Source organism: Stenella coeruleoalba (genome assembly GCF_951394435.1).
Source record: "Stenella coeruleoalba genome assembly, chromosome: 2".
Taxonomy (NCBI): Eukaryota; Metazoa; Chordata; class Mammalia; order Artiodactyla; family Delphinidae; genus Stenella; species Stenella coeruleoalba.
Window position 1 is genome coordinate 114,132,668 of NC_137147.1, and position 18,661 is coordinate 114,151,328.

Consider the following 18,661-nt stretch of genomic DNA (forward strand, 5'->3'; position numbering starts at 1 on the left):
GTGAATTATTGCCTAAATTAGAGAGTGAGTAGCTGAATTGATAGAAGTCTTACTTTTCTCTTTCAGCTATGATCTGAAGAGAAAAATATCAAGGAAAAAGATAAAATATGAAATCAGAAGAAAGACTAAGAGAATCCCAAGTACCTAACTTAAGTAACATGCTTCTTCTCAAAGCCCACAGTGGTGATCTCTCTTGGTACCTACACAAAGCAAAGAAAAATTGGGTTTGCAGATGTAACATTCTGATACTGATGGAACATGACAAGACCCTTCTTTTCAGCCACTGTGAAAAATGTAAGAACAAGTTTACTAAATTGAGAGACAGAGAGTTGGGAGTAGTCAGTATGTCTTTGGCAAAAATATGGCCATTTTCTGCAGTCTCTTAGTAAATGTTTTGTCTACTGACTTGATACAGAAAGTTGACTAATGTAAGCCTCCACTTTGGTATTACTAAGGGGTTTCCACTAAGCTCTAAGGCCAATAAGTCACAGTAGGAGATATGGAGGATGCTTACAATATGCCACAGGGCAGTGACAATTATGCCAGGCACGGCACCTCCAGGCCCACATTATGGGCTGCTCCACAGGAAAGAATATGGAGGAAAAACATTTAATAAAATTTAAGCCATGGATTCAAGCTACTCAAATGACTCCAAAGTAAAAAAAAAGTAAGCCAACTTTCAAAACAGAAATTTCTTAATAAAATCAACAATGCTATTTCCGAGGAGGAGCTTCAAGATGGTGGAAGAGTAAGAAGTGGAGATCACCTTCCTCCCCACAAATACATCGAAACACATCTACACATGGAACAACTCCTACAGAACACCTACTGAACGCTGGCAGAAGAACTCAGACCTCCCAAAAGGCAAGAAAGTCCCCACGTACCTGGGTAGGGCAAAAGAAAAAAGAAAACAAAAGAGTAGGTACGGGACCTGCACCAGTGGAAGGGAGCCGTGAAGGAGGAAAGGTTTCCACACACTAGGAAGCCCCTTCGCGGGCAGAGACTGCGGGTGGCGGAGGGGGGAAGCTTCGGAGCCATGGAGGAGAGCACAGCAACAGGGGTGCGGAGGGCAAAGCGGAGAGATTCCCGCACAGAGGATCAGTGCCGATTGGCACTCACCCACCGGGGCGGGCAGGGGCTGGGAGTGGAAGCTTCGTCTTTGAAGGTCAGATCCCAAGGAGAGGACTGGGGTTGGCGGCGTGAACACAGCCTGCAGGGAGTTAGTACACCATGGCTAGCAGGGAGGGAATCCAAGAAAAGGTCTGGAGCTGCCGAAGAGGCAAGAGACTTTTTCTTGCCTCTGTTTCCTGGTGCACAAGGAGAGGGGATTAAGAGCGCTGCTTAAAGGAGCTCCAGAGACGGCGCAAGCCGCAGCTAACAGCACAGACACCAGAGACGGACTTGAGACGCTAAGGCTGCTGCTGCCGCCACCAAGAAGCCTGTGTGCGAGCACAGGTCACTAGCCACACCGCCCTTCCGGGGAGCCTGTGCAACCCGCCACTGCCAGGGTCCCGGGATCCAGGGACAACTTCCCCGGGAGAACGCACGGAGCACCTCAGGCTGGTGCAATGTCACGTCAGCCTCTGCCGCCGCAGACTTGCCCCACATTCCGTACTCCTCCCTCTCAACGGCCTGAGTGAGACAGAACCCCCTAATCAGCTGCTCCTTTAACCCTGTCCTGTCGGAGTGAAGAAAAGACACCCTCAGGCGACCTACACACAGAGGCGGGGACAAATCCAAAGCTGAACCCTGGGAGCTGTGCAAACAAAGAAGAGAAAGGGAAATCTCTCCCAGCAGCCTTAGCATCAGCGGATTAAAGCTCCACAATCAACTTGATGTATCCTGCATCTGTGGAAGACCTGAATAGACAACAAATCATCTAAATTGAGGTGGTGGACTTTGGGAGCAATGATATATATATATATATATATATATATACACATATATATATATATTATATATATACATATATATATGTATATATATATATATATATTTTTTTTTTTTACTTTTTCTATTTTTCTGAGGGTGTATGTGTATGCTTCTGTGTGTGACTTTGTATAGCTTTGCTTTTACCATTTGTCCTAGGGTTCTGTCTGTCCGTTTTTTCGTGTGTGTGTGTGTTTTTGTTTTTTGGTATACTTTTTAGCACTTGTTATCATTGGTGGATTTGTTTTTTTGTTTGATTGCTCTCTTCTTTCTTTATTTTTTTATTACTTCAAAAAAATTTTTCTTATTTTTAATATTTATTTGTTATTTTTTATTTTAATAACTTTCTTTTACTTTCTTTTATTTTATTTTTTCTTTCTTTCTTTCTCTTTTTCTCCCTTTTATTCTGAACCATGTGGATGACAGGGTCTTGGTGCTCCGGCCAGGCATCAGGCCTGTGGCCTCTGAGGTGGGAGAGCGGAGTTCAGGGCACTGGTCCACCAAAGACCTCCAAGCTCCACATAATATCAAACAGCAAAAATCTCCCAGAGATCTCCATCTCAACGCCAAGACCCAGCTCCACTCAATGACCAGCAAGCAACAGTGCTGTACACCCTATGCCAAACAACAAGCAAGACAGGAACACAACCCCACACATTAGCAGAGAGGCGGCCTAAAATCATAATAAGGTCACAGACACACCAAAACACACCACTGGACGCAGACCTGCCGACCAGAAAACCAAGATACAGCCTCATCCACCAGAACACAGGCACTACTCCCCTCCAGCAGGAAGCCTACACAACCAACTGAACCAACCTTAGCCACTGGGGGCAGACACCAAAAACAATGGGAACTATGAACCTGCAGCCTATGAAAAGGAAACCCCAAACACAGTACATTAAGCAAAACAAGAAAACAAAGAAACACACAGCAGATGAATGAGCAAGATAAAAACCCACCAAACCTAAAAATGAAGAAGAAATAGGCAGCCTACCTGAAAAAGAATTCAGAATAAGGATAGTAAAGATGATCCAAAATCGCGGCAATAGAATGGAGAAAATACAAAAAACGTTTAGAAGGGACCTAGAAGAACTAAAGAGCAAACAAACAATCATGAACAATACAATAAATGAAACTAAAAATTCTCTAGAAGGGATCAATAGCAGAATAACTGAGGCAGAAGAACGGATAAGTGACTTGGAAGATAAAATAGTGGAAATAACTACTGCAGAGCAGAATAAACAAAAAAGAATAAAAAGAACTGAGGACAGTCTCACAGACCTCTGGGACAACATTAACGGCACCGACATTCGAATTATACGGGTCCCAGAAAAAGAAGAGAAAATAAAGTGACTAGACTGAGAAAATATTTGAAGAGATTATAGTTGAAAACTTCCATAATATGGGAAAGGAAATAATTAATCAAGTCCAGGAAGCACAGAGAGTTCCATACAGGTTAAATCCAAGGAGAAACATGCCAAGACACATATTAATCAAACTATCAAAAATTAAATACAAGGAAAAAATATTAAAAGCAGCAAGGGAAAAATAACATACAAGGGAATCCCCATAAGGTTAACAGCTGATCTTTCAGCAGAAACTCTGCAAGCCAGAAGGGAGTGGCAGGACATAATTATTAAGTGATGAAAGGGAAAAACCTACAACCATGATTACGTTACCTGGCAAGGATGTCATTCAGATTCAAAGGAGAAATTAAAACATTTACAGACAAGCAATAGCTAAGAGAATTCAGCAGCACCAAACCAGCATTACAGCAAATGCTAAAGGAACTTCTCGAGGCAGGAAACACAAGAGAAGGAAAAGACCTACAAAAACAATCCCAAGAAAATGGTAATAGGAACATACATATAGATAACTACCTAAAATATAAATGGATTAAATGCTCAACCAAAAGACAGAATGGCTGAATGGATACAAAAACAAGACCCATATATATGCTGTCTACAAGAGACCCACTTCAGACCTAGGGTCACATACAGATGGAAAGTGAAGGGATGGAAAAAGATATTCCATGTAAAAGAAAATCAAAGGAAAGCTGGAGTAGCAATTCTCATATCAGACAAAATAGACTTTAAAACAAAGACTATTACAAGAGACAAAGAAGGACACTACGTAATGATCAAGGGATTAATCCAACAAGAAGATATAAAAATTGTAAATATTTATGCACCCAACATAGGAGCACCTCAATACATAAGGCAATTCTTAACAGCCATAAAAGGGGAAACGGACAGTAACACAATCATAGTAGGGGATTTTAACACCCCACTATCACCAATGGACAGATCATCCAAAATGAAAATAAATAAGGAAACACAAGCTTTAAATGATACATAAAACAAGATGGACTTAATTGATATTTGTAGGACATTCCATCCAAAAACAACAGAATACACTTTCTTCTCAAATGCTCATGGAACATTCTCCAGGATAGATCACATCTTGGGTCACAAATCAAGCCTTGGTAAATTTAAGGAAATTTAAATCGTACCAAGTATCTTTTCCGACTACAACGGTATAAGAGTAGATATCAATTACAGGAAAAAATCTGTACAAAGTACAAACACATGGAGGCTAAACAATACACTATTTAATAAACATGGGATCACTGAAAAAATCAAACAGGAAATAGAAAAGAACCTAAAAACAAATGACAATGAAAACACGACAACCCAAAACCTATGGGATGCAGCAAAAGCAGTTCTAAGACGGAAGTTTAGAGCAATACAATCCTACCTTAAGAAACAAGAAACATCTCAAATAAACCACCTAACCTAACACCTAAAGCAATTAGAGAAAGAAGAACAAAACAACCCCAGAGTTAGCAGAAGGAAAGAAATCAAAAAGATCAGATCAGAAAAAGAAATGAAGGAAACAATAGCAAAAGTCAATAAAACTAAAAGCTGGTTCTTTGAGAAGATAAACAAAATTGATAAACCATTAGCCAGACTAATCAAGAAAAAAAGGGAGAAGACTCAAATCAATAGAATTAGAAATGAAAAAGGAGAAGTAACAACTGACACTGTAGAAATACAAATGATCATGAGAGATTACTACAAGCAACTCTATGCCAATAAAATGGACAACCGGGAAGAAATGGACAAATTCTTAGAAATGCACAACCTTCCAAGACTGAATCAGGAAGAAGCAGAAAATATGAACAGACCAATCACAAGCACTGAAATTGAAACTGTGATTAAAAATCTTCCAACAAACAAAAGCCCAGAACCAGATGGCTTCACAGGCGAATTCCATCAAACATTTAGAGAAGAGTTAACACCTATGCTTCTCAAGCTCTTCCAAAATATAGCCGAGGTAGGAACACTCCCAAACTCATTCTACGAGGCTACCATCACCCTGATACCAAAATCAGACAAAGATGTCACAAAGAAAGAAAACTACAGGCCCATATCACTGATGAACATAGATGCAAAAATCCTCAACAAAATACTAGCAAACAGAATCCAACAGCACATTAAAAGGATCATACACCATGATCAAGTGGGGTTTATCCCACTAATGCAAGGATTCTTCAATATACACAAATAAATCAGTGTGATACACCATATTAATAAATTGAAGAATAAAAACCACATGATCATCTCTATACATGCAGAAAAAGCTTTTGACAAAATTCAACACCCATTTATGATAAAAACCCTGCAGAAAGTAGGCATAGAGGGAACTTACCTGAACATAATAAAGGCCATATATGACAAACCCACAGCCAACATTGTCCTCAATGGTGAAAAACTGAAACCATTTCCACTAAGATCAGGAACAAGACAAGGTTGCCCACTCTCACCACTATTATTCAGCATAGTTTTGGAAGTTTTAGCCACAGCACTCAGAGAAGAAAAAGAAATAAAAGGAATCCAAGTTGGAAAAGCAGAAGTAAAACTGTCACTGTTTGCAGATGACATGATACTATACATAGAGAATCCTAAAGATGCTACCAGAAAACTACTAGAGCTAATCAATGAATTTGGTAAAGTAGGATACAAAATTAATGCACAGAAATCTCTTGCATTCCTATACAATAATGAAAAATCTGAAAGAGAAATTAAGGAAACACTCCCATTTACCATTGCAAGAAAAAGAATAAAACACCTAGGAATAAACCTACCTGAGACAAAAGACCTGTATGCAGAAAACTATAAGACACTGATGAAAGAAATTAAAGATGACACAAACAGATGGAGAGATATACCATGTTCTTGGACTGGAAGAATCAACATTGTGAAAATGACTCTACTACCCAAAGCAATCTACAGATTTAGTGCAATCCCTATCAAACTACCACTGACATTTTTCATAGAAGTAGAACAAAGAATTTCACAATTTGTATGGAAACACAAAAGACCCCGAATAGCCACAGCAATCTTGAGAAAGAAATATGGATCTGGAAGAATCAGGCTCCCTGACTTCACACTATACTACAAAGCTACAGGTATCAAGATAGTATGGTACTGGCATAAAAACAGAAATATAAATCAATGGAACAGGATGAAAGCCCAGAGATAAACCCATGCACATACGGTCACCTTATTTTTGATAAAGGAGGCCAGAATATACAATGGAGAAAAGACAGCCTCTGCAATAAGTAATGCTAGGAAAACAGGACATCTATGTGTGAAAGAATGAAATTAGAACACTCCCTAACACCATACACAAAAATAAACTCAAAATGGATTAAAGACCTAAATGTAAGGCCAGACACTGTAAAACTCTTAGAGGAAAACATAGGCAGAACACTCTATGGCATAAATCACAGCAAGATCCTTTTTGATCCACCTCCTACAGAAATGGAAATAAAAGCAAAAATAAACAAATGGTACCTAACGAAACTTAAAAGCTTTTGCACACCAAAGGAAACCATAAACAAGACTAAAAGACAGCCCTCAGAATGGGAGAAAATATTTGCAAATGAAGCAACTGACAAAGGATCAATCTCCAAAATTTACAAGCAGCTCTTGCAGCTCAATATCAAAAAAACAAACAACCCAACCAAAAATGGGCAGGAGACCTAAGTAGACATTTCTCCAAAGAAGATATACAGATTGCCAACAAACACATGAAAGAATGCTCAAAATCATTAATCATTAGAGAAATGCAAATCAAAACTACAATGAGATATCACCTCACTCCTGTCAGCACGGCCATCATCAAAAAATCTAGAAACAATAAATGCTGGAGAGTGTGTGGAGAAAAGGCAACCCTCTTGCACTGTTGGTGGGAATGTAAATTAATACAGCCACTATTGAGAACAGTATGGAGGTTCCTTAAAAAACTAAAAATAGAACTACCATATGACCCAGCAATCCCACTCCTGGGCATATACCCTGAGAAAACCGTAATTCAAAGAGAATCATGTACCACAATGTTCATTGCAGCTCTACTTACAATAGCCAGGACATGGAAGCAAGCTAAGTGTCCATCAACCGATGAATGGATAAAGAAGATGTGGCTCATATATACAATGGAATATTACTCAGGCATAAAAGGAAACGAAATTATTTGTAGTGAGGTGGATGCACCTAGAGTCTGTCATACAGAGAGAAGTAAGTTAGAAAGAGAAAAACAAATACCGTATGATAACACATATATATGGAATCTAAAAAAAAAAATGGTCACAAAGAACCTAGGGGCAGGATGGGAATAAAGACGCAGACCTACTAGAGAATAGACTTGAGGACATGGGGAGGGGGAAGGGTAAGCTGGGACAAAGTGAGAGAGTGGCATGGACATATATACACTACCAAATGCAAAACCGATAGCTAGTAGGAAGCAGCCAAATAGCACAGGGAGATCAGCTCGGTGCTTTGTGACCTCCTAGAGGGGTGGGATAGGGAGGGTGGGAGGGAGGGAGACACAAGAGGGAAGAGATATGGGAACATATGTATATGTATTCACTTTGTTATAAAGCAGAAACTAACACACCATCGTAAAGCAATTATACTCCAATAAAGATGTTAAAAATAAATAAATAAATGCTATTATTAAAAGAGGAAAATAAATGTTACTTAGCAGCCCCCCCCCCAAAAAAAGAATGCTATTTCCCCTTCCATGTACTCAAATAATACCAATCAGGTATCCTGTACCAACAGCAGGAAACACTCTCCAAGGAAAATAAATTCGTTGAGGCTATTTTATCGCTGGGACTGGTCAAATAGTTTTAAGTGCTTACTGAAAATTATGAGTATCGGAAAAAGAGAGAACTGAGCATGGAGGATGAAGAATGGTAAGGTAGATGACTGATCAGCGATAATGCTCTAAGCCTCAGCCTTAGGAGATAGTGAGCCAAGTCCAAGCCAGGGAACTCAGTCAAAACTGCCAGCACTTTGGAAGCCAGGTCTGTCTATGATTGCCATTGGTACTATTGCTGATGATGGTAACAGTGTAATGTTTTACTTGGTGTGGGATGGTGCAGGTGGAAAGCAGGTGAAAGGATGGAGTCAAGTCCAAGCGTCCTGTTTCGATTGGGCCGCACCATGAACTGAATTTGGGGGATGGAGGGAGTATTAGTATCTACAGAAACCTAGGCATTAGGGATAATGTTATATCTGGTGTCTGCTCTACTCAGGGGAAAACATTTATGAATTTAAAGATGATCGTTGGGTCCAAGTTAATAGGAATGCCTAGATCCTTTGCCAACATTTTCCTGGTGTTAATGGATCAGGACCAGGGCTAATGTGAGGCAAGGAGGTGTCCCGGACACAAAATTTAAGGAGGCACTCACTCTCAGGCTCCTACGAGTGCAGGGTCAGCACCTGTGCTGAGTATCATAAAATGACAAGACTCCAAGAAATAGGATTCCTGTGGACCAATGTCTCAGAATTGGGGGCAAAGGTGAGACTTGTAGGCTCACTCTTCCCATGATTCCCAATAACCCACCTGCTACTTGGAAAAGATGATAAAATACAAGAGTGCTTAAAATATTCAATTCACATTTAACATCTTTGCATTAGGTTTGGGATGACAAATACCCTACTTTCATGATACATACGCACGACAGAGTAGAGCACGCAGCTCAGATCCCAGAGCAAGACTACCTGAATTCAAATCCTGGGCTGACGATTGCTAATTACTGTACAACCCTGGCAAGTTACTACACCTCTCTGTGCTGCCGCTTCCTTATCTGTAAAGAGGAAATCATACCAGAACCTCTCTCATAAGGTTGTGTCTGAATTAAATGAGTTACAGGTAAGGTGAGTGCCTAATAGTAAGCATTCTGTAAGCTTTAGCTAGTAGGATGCCAGGAGGCATCATCAGGGTCATAAAACCGTATAAGAATCTGAAAAGAGGACTTTAGCAGACCACTGCTAATTCTGGGCAGAGTCCTAGCACTAATCCCCACAGTAAAAAAATGACACATTCTAGTGGAAGAGGAGCCTGAGGAAGAAACAGGAGTCCTGGGTTTAAGCTCTGCTTCTCACGAGCCAAAGCCATCAGTATCTCCTGCCTCGGCTCCCACAGTCTGACTCCTCCCCTTGCCCTCCTGCCTCTCCCTCCTTCTCTTGTGCCCTTGGAGACTCTCCTCTCCAAAGGGCAGCCAGAACGATCCTTGAAAAGCATAAATCAGTTTGAATGGGTATAGAGTTTCAGTTTTTCAGGATGAAGAGTTTTGGAGATTAGTTATACAAGAGCTTGAAGCTATTTACTACTGAAATGTACACTGAAAAATGGCTAAGATGGTCAATTTTATGTTATATGGATTTTGCCACTATTAAATTTTTAATGAAAAATAAAAAGCATAAATCATATTGTCTACCCTGTTTCAAACCTAAAAAAAAAATAAAATCTGAATTCCTTTTCATGCTCTAGAAAACTCTACATGATCTGGCCTTCCCAAACTCTCCAAATCTGTCTTCCCCCTTCTTTGTACCTGCTTAAAATCTGATGGAATAAAACTCAAATTCCTTATCATGGTTCAGTATGCTCTAGACACTCTGGTCCCACCTATGCCTCCAGCTTCACATCATTTCTCCCCACTTTTCCTGCCCATGCTTCTGCCCCACCCCCGACCCCACCACCTGAGGGCCTTCACATTTGCCTTTTTCACCCTCTCCCTGCAGCCCTCATATCAGACCTTCACAACACTGGTTCTTTCTTGTCATTCAGGTTTCAGCTCTGAAGATCACTCTTCCATGCCAGCCTTAGAGTGGCCCCTCTCCTTCCTCTCTCTCCAGAAACTCTCTGAACATAGACGGGCATATTCTAAGGTCCAGAACAGATGTGGTGTAGCTTCAATTTAGGACTGTCTTAGATGGAAACACCTTTGGTTTGGGACCTTCTGGTTCACTCTTGTCCAGGTATTTCCCTCTTGCCTGACTCTCCAGAATGTCTTAGTGGTTCCACTAGTTGCACACTGCTTTCCTCTCCAGTCTGTACCTCCTGACTAACTCCTCGCACTTCTGTGCACAAACCAAGTTTTTCAAGCGCTCTGCTTTGACTCAAATGTCAATGACGTCCTTCTCGAAGCCTTCTCTGGTCAGCCAAGACCACCCAGAGCTCTCCTTCCTCTGCATGGCTTTGCCAGTTCCACTCTGGCATCCCACTTGCTGCCTATACTGCAGTGATCCTGATTTCCCCTGTAGGACAGCAGGTGTGCTGAGGAGGATGGGAACTCTAATCACCTTCCTCTTTGAACTCCCTACCTAACCCCAATACCTTTCACAAAGCGGAAGCTCAGGAAACATTGACTGAATAAACAGTAAATGATCTCCAATTACCCTGACCTCCAGAGTATCGAGCTCCTGATTCCCAAGTGGGTGACATTCCCTTTAGGACTCAGCCCTTCCTTCTGTAGATCCACAATGCTGGGGTAATCAGTCCTGTGGACAAAAAGGGTCCTGATGAATCAAGACCTGGCCTGCCATGCTTTCTGAGCATATGACAGTAGCTGCAACTTTTTCAAAGACTATCAGAGTTCATTCTAGTGGTTCTCAAAGTGAGGGTCCCAGACCAGCAGCATTAACATCAGCTGAGTACTTGGTAGAAATGTAGAATCAGATCTACTCAGATCTAATGATTAGAAACCCTAGGAGCGGGGTCCAGCTACCTGTGTATTAACAAGCCCTCTAAGAGATTGTGACACACCGTCAAGTTTGAAAACCACCAATCTTGGCAATGTTTTTGGTCTCTGAAGCTGTTCTAGCTCCAGAGAGTGGCCCCTTTACCTGATTATTTCATACAAGTTTGTTCCACCTGCAATTACCCCTTTCTCCGAATTGATAACGATCTCAAACTGTTTCAGGGCATCCTTGCAGGGGTTTGTTTTTAACGTTACATCCAAACTGTCAGCCTTCTTTGTCCTTCCTCATACAAAGCTCCAACAAGATCCCGTTACGTTACACAGCAGCCTCACTGCATTATGGACAATCTGATCCTCTGAACGTTTAAAGGATGCTCAGAGGAAAGGCTGTGGGACCCAGGAAACAAAGAGGTGGGGTTATTGAGAGAGAATCATGGCAAGCAGTGGCCTCAGCAGGAAGGCAAAGAACAATATGATGGGCAAAGTCTGTGGGAAGGACTCAAAGAGAGTTCTTTCTCAGTCACTCTCATGCCCGGTAGGCTTGCAATTACACCACAAGCACCAATAAAAATAGTAAAGGACTGTGGTTTTCAAAGTGTGACCCAGACCAGCAGTATCAACATCACTTAGGAATTTGTTAGAAACACAACTTCTCAGGACCATCCCAGACCTACTGAATCAGAAACTCTGAGGATGGGGCCCTTGCAGCCATGTAGGTGGCTTTGATCACACTTAACTTAGAGAACCTCTGGTCCAGTGGACAGAAATACGGACTGTTGAGTAAGACCATCAGTTTCAAATCCTTTGAAATGCTGAAATCAGAAAGTCTGCATAAACTGCTATGCCAGCCCTAAGCTATAGTAAGCATTCAGGACAAATCTCATTCTCTCGTCCTCTTCCTCCTTCCTCCTTCTTCTTCCTCCTCTTCTCCTTCATTTTCGTTGTCATCTCCATCAGCTGCAGCAGCAGCAGTAGAAGCAGCATAATTTGCAATAGCTACTGAAATGACATCCCTAGATCCAAGGTTCCCCAGTTGGCCATCCTGTGACTCACGCATCTTCTCTGGCAGGAGAGGGGAGAGAATGGATGGGCAGCTCTAACTCCAGCACAGCTGCAAGGGCATCTGTGCTCAGAGCACTCAGCCCGCGTGCTGGGAAGCTTTTCAGGCAGGAGAAACCTGGCCACCAAGTGCAGATTCTGCCTCTGCTCACATCCTGCTTCCATTCCCAACAGTAATTGGAGGCCAGGAGCTCATTGTAAATTTGCTTAATTGAGCAGTTGAGGTCTTTATTGTCCTGCTGAGGAACTGCTTATAAAAGCCTGCTTCTGGGCTCACAGCCCCTTTCATGCCTGTGCTTCACTTGGTATTTTCTCCACTCTCTTCTTTTCATTGACCTGTACCTCTGGGATCACCATCTTTTCCCTGTATTGCTCTTTTAATTGTTTTTTTTTTTGGTTTGTTTGTTTGTTTTTTTAACACAGATCGGAAAAACAGTCAATACTGCCGAGGGCGGGGGCAGAGGAGCTGGCTAAAGCACACGAGCCAGAGCTGGGGGATTCTAGGCATCAGCAATACGCGGGGAGTTTCACGAAGGCTGGGAGAGATTCAAGATCTGGGGGACACAGGCTCACAAAGTATGGTGAAGCTTGGAAAAATTCAAAGCACTTCCTCATCCAGAGGAATAGAATGGAAAATGTAGCTATTTCATGACCGAGAAGCTCTGAAAGCTGTAATGATGGAGAGAAACCCAGAGGCGATAGCAGACAGAAAATTAGATACTGGTTTGCAGTGCAGTATTATGTTATTGTTTAGAGGAGGGGAAAAAAGCTTTTCTAAAAAAATGGTTAGAGTCTACAGATGCCGTGGTTGGAAAACGGCACTCTCGTTGACCGCTTCATTACCTCAGATGTACTCAGGTACAGAGAAATTGGAGGGTGTCCAGAGAGAAGCAACAAGACCAATGAAAGCAGTGCAGAGACTGACTAATATGAAGACAGCAAGGAACATGATGTGTGTGAAACACGGCTGCCTTGGCCCCAGGAGAGGTTTGGTGAGCAGATGATGGGTATTTGGGAGATACTCACATCATCCATGGAGAACGTATAGGTAGCCTCGCATGATGGTGTTTAAATTAGCCCTAATCAAGTGAAATTAAGGAATTTATTATTTGGTTGAAATCCAGGAAACCCTAGACACTTATTCCACTGGGGTGCAGGTAAGTGACAGCCCTTATAGGTGCCACTCCCTTTGCCTGGGATGCTCTTCCTCTTAAACTTGGCATGACAGACTCCTTCAATAATTCAGGTCTCAGCTTAGGTGTCACCTGCTCAGAGAAGACTTGACCCCTCTAAGAGAAGACCTTCTCCCTGCATATGTAAAAGTCACTGTAGACCTGTGCCCTTCCTCTGTTGATTTCACAGAGCAATATGAAATTATCTTCCAGATTGAATTCTTTGCTTCCTTAGTGTCCAACTCTCTGGTGGAATGCTTGCCCCAAAAGATCAGGGGTCTCGTCTATCATATTCACCACTAGGTCCCCAAAACTAATTATTATTCCAATAACCACTCACACTCATAAAGCAGTTAAGTCATGGCAAGAACGCTGCTAACATAGACATGTCTATGTTAACTTATTCAGGCCACGCAAAAACCTAGATTTTATCATTTCTATTTTTTTTAAGAAGAAGAAACTTGAGTCCCAGAGAAGGTGGGTGACTTTTCTAAAGTTGCACAGCTATAGGTGCTAGGGCTGGGATCTGAAGCCAGGTTCTCTAGCTTTAAAATCAACACTCTTAATCACTGAACTAGCCAGTGTGTACCCAACTAATATGTATTGAATACATGAGTCAATCAGTACATGAGTGAGTGAAGGAATGAGGATTTGAGTCCAGAACATCTGCCCAGAGCAGGAAGCAAGAAACATACTGAGGTTTCCCAACTTTAGTGAAGGCGAGTCCTAAATGACGGCCTTCAGGAATCACCCAGGTGTCATCCAGCTGCAGAGATAATCCCCATGCTGATTACCTGTGTGGTGCTGAAAAGGATCTCCATGCCCTGAGCTGCCCGGAAGGCCTCCCTGCCAGACCGGAGGTTGGCAATATGCCTGAGGCAAAGCAGAAGCGCCCTGCGGATCAGCACGTAGGAATTGGTCGTGTCATGGCTGTGCCAGTCCTGATGCAGCCGGAGCAAGATGGCGACATAGCCTCTGTTCACTGCCCTGCGGCTGTTAGACTCTGAAACCAATGGGAAAAGACAATGTCAATCACAGGCTGGCCATACCGGCCTGAGGATGTCCCAGTGTACCTCCCACAAGATACTAATCCATCATAAAGGGAATGATAATAACTTTCCAGTGGAGAAAACTGGCAGATATCACCTTAATCAAGTGACCAAAGTCAACATCAGCAGATAAGATGCCCCGAGAAAGACCCACCATCACTTTAGCATCACTTAAGCACCACTTTAGCATCCCTTTAGCATCGCTTCAGCATCGTTTCTATGATTTTCCTGCCCCAAAATGCATAGCCTAAATGTTAACTACGAGGAAAATCAGCAAACCCAATATGAGGGACATGCTGCAAAATATCCAATCTATACTTTTCAAAAATGTCAAGGTCATGAAAAGCAAAAAAAAAAAAAACAGGAATTGAGCTAACAGAGACTAAAAAGACATGGCATGTCAGTATGATATATAATTATAATTTAGATCCTGGACCAGAAAACAATTTTTTTTTCTTTTGCTACATAAGGCGTTAGTGACGCAATTGGTAAAATATGAATAAAGTGTTTAGATTAACCCATAGTATTGTATAAATGTTTATTGTCAGATTTTGATAAACTATTATACGTTTATGTAAGTGAATATTCTTGTTTTTACGAAATTCGCCATTGTGAATGTCTATAACATTCTCAAATAGTTCAGAAAAAGGATAATAGTGTGTGGGGAGAGAGAAGAAAGGAGGTGGGGGGAATCCACGGGATTTCCATTCCTCTTTCCTAAGCTTCAGTAGACTTGGGATATTATCATTTGGGTTGAGCAAACTATAAGGCTTAGGTTGGAAAGGAGAGGACCCTGAGTAACAGACATAATGTCAGGAAGGCTGCCATGTGTAACAGATGCGTTGGGTGTTTTACCTAAAGAGAACGGAAGCCAGATCATCAAGGGGTTGGCTCCGTCCAGGAAGGGAACTCCTCAGGCTCAAGGCTACCCAAGAAGGAGCTGGTCTCTATGTGGTAATGAGCAACGTGGCACCAAAAATATCCAGAAAGAGGTTGGAAGTCCATCCAGCAGGGATGTGAGGACAGGGCTTCCTTACATCTGACAGGGAGCTGTAGTAGCATGCTCTTACAGTTCCCTTCCCCTCTTTCACACCATGACTACCCCTTGTTAGTTGAATGACCCTGCATGAGACCTCCCATGAGACCCCTCTGTTGGGTGAATGATTTCTTCATTTTTCCATTATGAAGAAAGAAAGGGGGAAGAATGGTCCAAGATACCTCTCTCAAGAGTCCACATATACCACTTTTCATGTTAAACTCCTCTGCCTACAGGGTTGGCGGACAGACCAGTTCAGGTCTACCCAGTAGATGGGGAGATAGATACTCTCTGGATCCTGGTCCTCTCTACCCCTGTGGACTAGGTACCCCGAAGAACTCTAACAGGCTGACTCTCCGGAACAAACGCCCACATCTTGCAGCTCTGCCCTCTCACGACTGCATTTCTCCATTATCCATACTGTTCACGCTGGTTTATGAGACAATCTATGTTTCTGGCCAAGCATGTGAGAGAGAGATCCCCTGAGCTGTAACTGGATAAGCAAAATTTCAGCTCCAAGTCAGACTTTTTCCTAAGACCATAAAAGTACACGTGAGTGAAACGATAACATGGAAATTCAGTGCTTTATTCCAGAAGGGTTTTATCATAATATTAATGGAATTCTCCTTTTCTTCCACTTGTTTGTCAAATTCTAAATTGTCAGGCTTGACTGAGCCCCACTGAAATTTTTGACCCATTTATGCAGTTGGTTTTATTTTTTTTTTTCACTTTTTACAACATCTCATTCAGCGATGACCCTAAATTGAGAGCCATGAGCTTTATTTACTCCATGATGTGATTGTGGAAGGTTGAAATCACCTTCATTACCTCCTTTAATGAATTATTCTTTCGTATCAAAAATATTTCTCTCCTCGGCTGGTCCCGGCCACAAAGCACTGGACTTCTTTACTACCTACATGAGGTTCCAGCCTATCCAATATCTGATGTTTAAAAGAAAGTTGAGGATTAGGTAGGAGGTATTAAAGGAAACTATTGCCTGCTGAAAAGAAGACAGAATGGCAAAAACAGTGCATGGAGGTCGCATGGGCAGTGGGAGGTTAACTTCTGTCTTTTATCTATGTTAAGGGTATGAGACTAATAATGTGTTATCCTCATGACTTTCATCTCCCACTTCTGGGGGAGGGGGAGGGAGATAACGAGAAAAAAGTCTTTAATTGTCTGAGAGAAAAATCCCTTATCAGATCCCAATGATTTTATTCACCATTTTCTGTTAATCTTCAACAAGCTGTCATGTTTACTAACATCGAAAATAGCTACACCTCCTCCCCCAACCCCTACCCTAAATCAGTCAATCTTTCTCCGTGAACGGCTTGGGAGTTTTGCAGAAGTCAATATGCGCCTGAAACCCGACAAGAGATCCATCAAGCTGAACAAATGTAGAGGGGAGCCGAAGAATGAAATGAGGGTCACCGGGATCTGCAACTTGCAGGAGTTTGAGAAGATCTGAGGGGAGGACAGTGCTTCTCTCTGGGAGGCCACATAGGAAGGAGAAGATGTGGGGTTTCATACATTCCTTTGGGTGAGCTCAGGGTTTGGAGGCCAGAGAAGATCCCCAGACCAGCCGTACTACTTTAGTCTGTTCGTGTCAATGGCTTCTTCCTAAGATTTCCTTGGAAAAAGAGTTCCTGTTCCTTAATTCTTAAAAAAAATTTCCGAAACAGATTGGTTTATGTTAAACTGGTTGGAGGATGGGGTGGAATGGCCAGAGAGGACTTCTGAGGACCTTTAATTTAACAGCTCACCTCCACCCGCTTCTCCATCCAAAGGCGCTCTCCATGCCCCCTTGTCTCCATCAGCCCCTCCCTGGCAGCCTCCTGCTGAAGTTCTTATCTGGCCAGTTTTCCTGTGGCAAATCTGCATCCTTGTCCTCTCCAATTTATCCTCTTAAGTTCTACTCTTTCTACCTGCCTTTCCAGATTTTATCCTCCTGAAGTCATATTTGTAGCTAATTCTCAATCTAAAATGTGATCTTGCGCTCTCCTTATTTTTACCCCAGGTATTTCTTCACAGAGGTTCGAATGTTTTCTTTAGTGCAGACCCCACTGATGCAGCAGATTTTTACATTCATGAAGAAAGAATAAAAAAATGAAGGGAATATGCCAAGATATCAATAGTACTTATGAGGGAGGAAAATATTGATGATTCTATTTGCTTTGGATTTTTTTAGACTAGACTTAGACTTTTTGGTAGTTTTTAATCTCCACATCCTCTGCAATGAACTTTGACAATCAAGAAGAAAAAAGACAGGTTATCCTTTGACAGGAAGTCCGTAGTCTATAGGCCATGCCATGTTGTAAATGCTTGTGGGCAGGACAAGCAGTCCCCAGGTTGCCATAGGAACCAATTCACTTTACCCCATCCCTTTTGAAAGTGAATTACCTACCTTGCCCCTGAAGGTATTTGAGAGCATGATCATCTCTATAAAGATGTTTGTCTTTTAACAGGAAAGCCCAGACACCTTCAAGACTCAAAGACTGGATTTCTCATGGGGAATTTCCAGCCCCATGACAGGTTGGTGGAGAAGTGCTTGGTGACCCAGATTATAATACCTGCAAGCAACCCAACGCTTTGCCACTTTTATTGGGCAAAACCAGAGGAAATTTCCATTACTGCTCTTTGTTTCCCATATCTGAGAATTTCATCACCCCTTTTAGAGTAAAGAGATAGCTTAAAGTGGAGGAAAAGTGGGAACCTGCAGCAGAGGAATGAGCTGGATGCTTTCACAACCACAGCTCTAGGAATGAGACATACAAATTTGTGCAGACCTCCAAACTCATCTTTACTATCCTTGTGTACCCTTCACTGCCTTGCTGGGCAGACCCTTCAGCTGTCAGCTTTCTTTCTGGAGTCCTTGCACAAGGCTGTGACCTCCACTGCTTTCTATCTGTGTGACCTTGAGCATGTTACTTCACAGCTCTTGTCACTAAGTCTTTATCTAAAAAACAAACAAACAAAACAGATAACAGTCCCTTCCTTGTGGAACTGTTGAGAAAATTAAATGAGATAATATATATAAAGTAGATAGCTCATGCCTGGAACGTAATAAGCACTCAATACCTGTTCCCTATTATAATTGCCATCATCAACATGATAAGCATCATCTATTTACTATTCCAACTCCGCCTCTGTAATTTTGGACAACAAACCGCCAAATGTTCAGGACATGAACAGATTCCTTTGGACAGCCTCACGCAAGAATAGGAGCGCTTGGATCACATAGTTGTTGATCTGCATTTTGGCTCTATCATTTATCAGCTGTGTAACCTTGTTTAAGTTACTAAGTCTTTCTGGACTACATGTCCATCATCTGCAAATATTAAAGCAAGATAAAAGAGAG

At 41.9% G+C, this 18,661-nt stretch overlaps 1 protein-coding gene across 3 annotated transcripts in view; it reads right to left on the reverse strand.

Moving 5' to 3' along the window:
• AGBL1 (AGBL carboxypeptidase 1) overlaps positions 1 to 18,661 on the reverse strand; it is a gene marked incomplete at its 5' end in the record, with an annotated part of 833,738 nt that overhangs the window by 655,954 nt on the left and 159,123 nt on the right. For all 3 annotated transcript variants that reach the window (XM_079914833.1, XM_079914834.1, XM_079914832.1), the window contains one exon: positions 14,013 to 14,221. In XM_079914833.1, the coding sequence (XP_079770959.1) occupies positions 14,013 to 14,221 (209 nt within the window). The remainder of the gene's footprint in view (positions 1 to 14,012; positions 14,222 to 18,661) is intronic.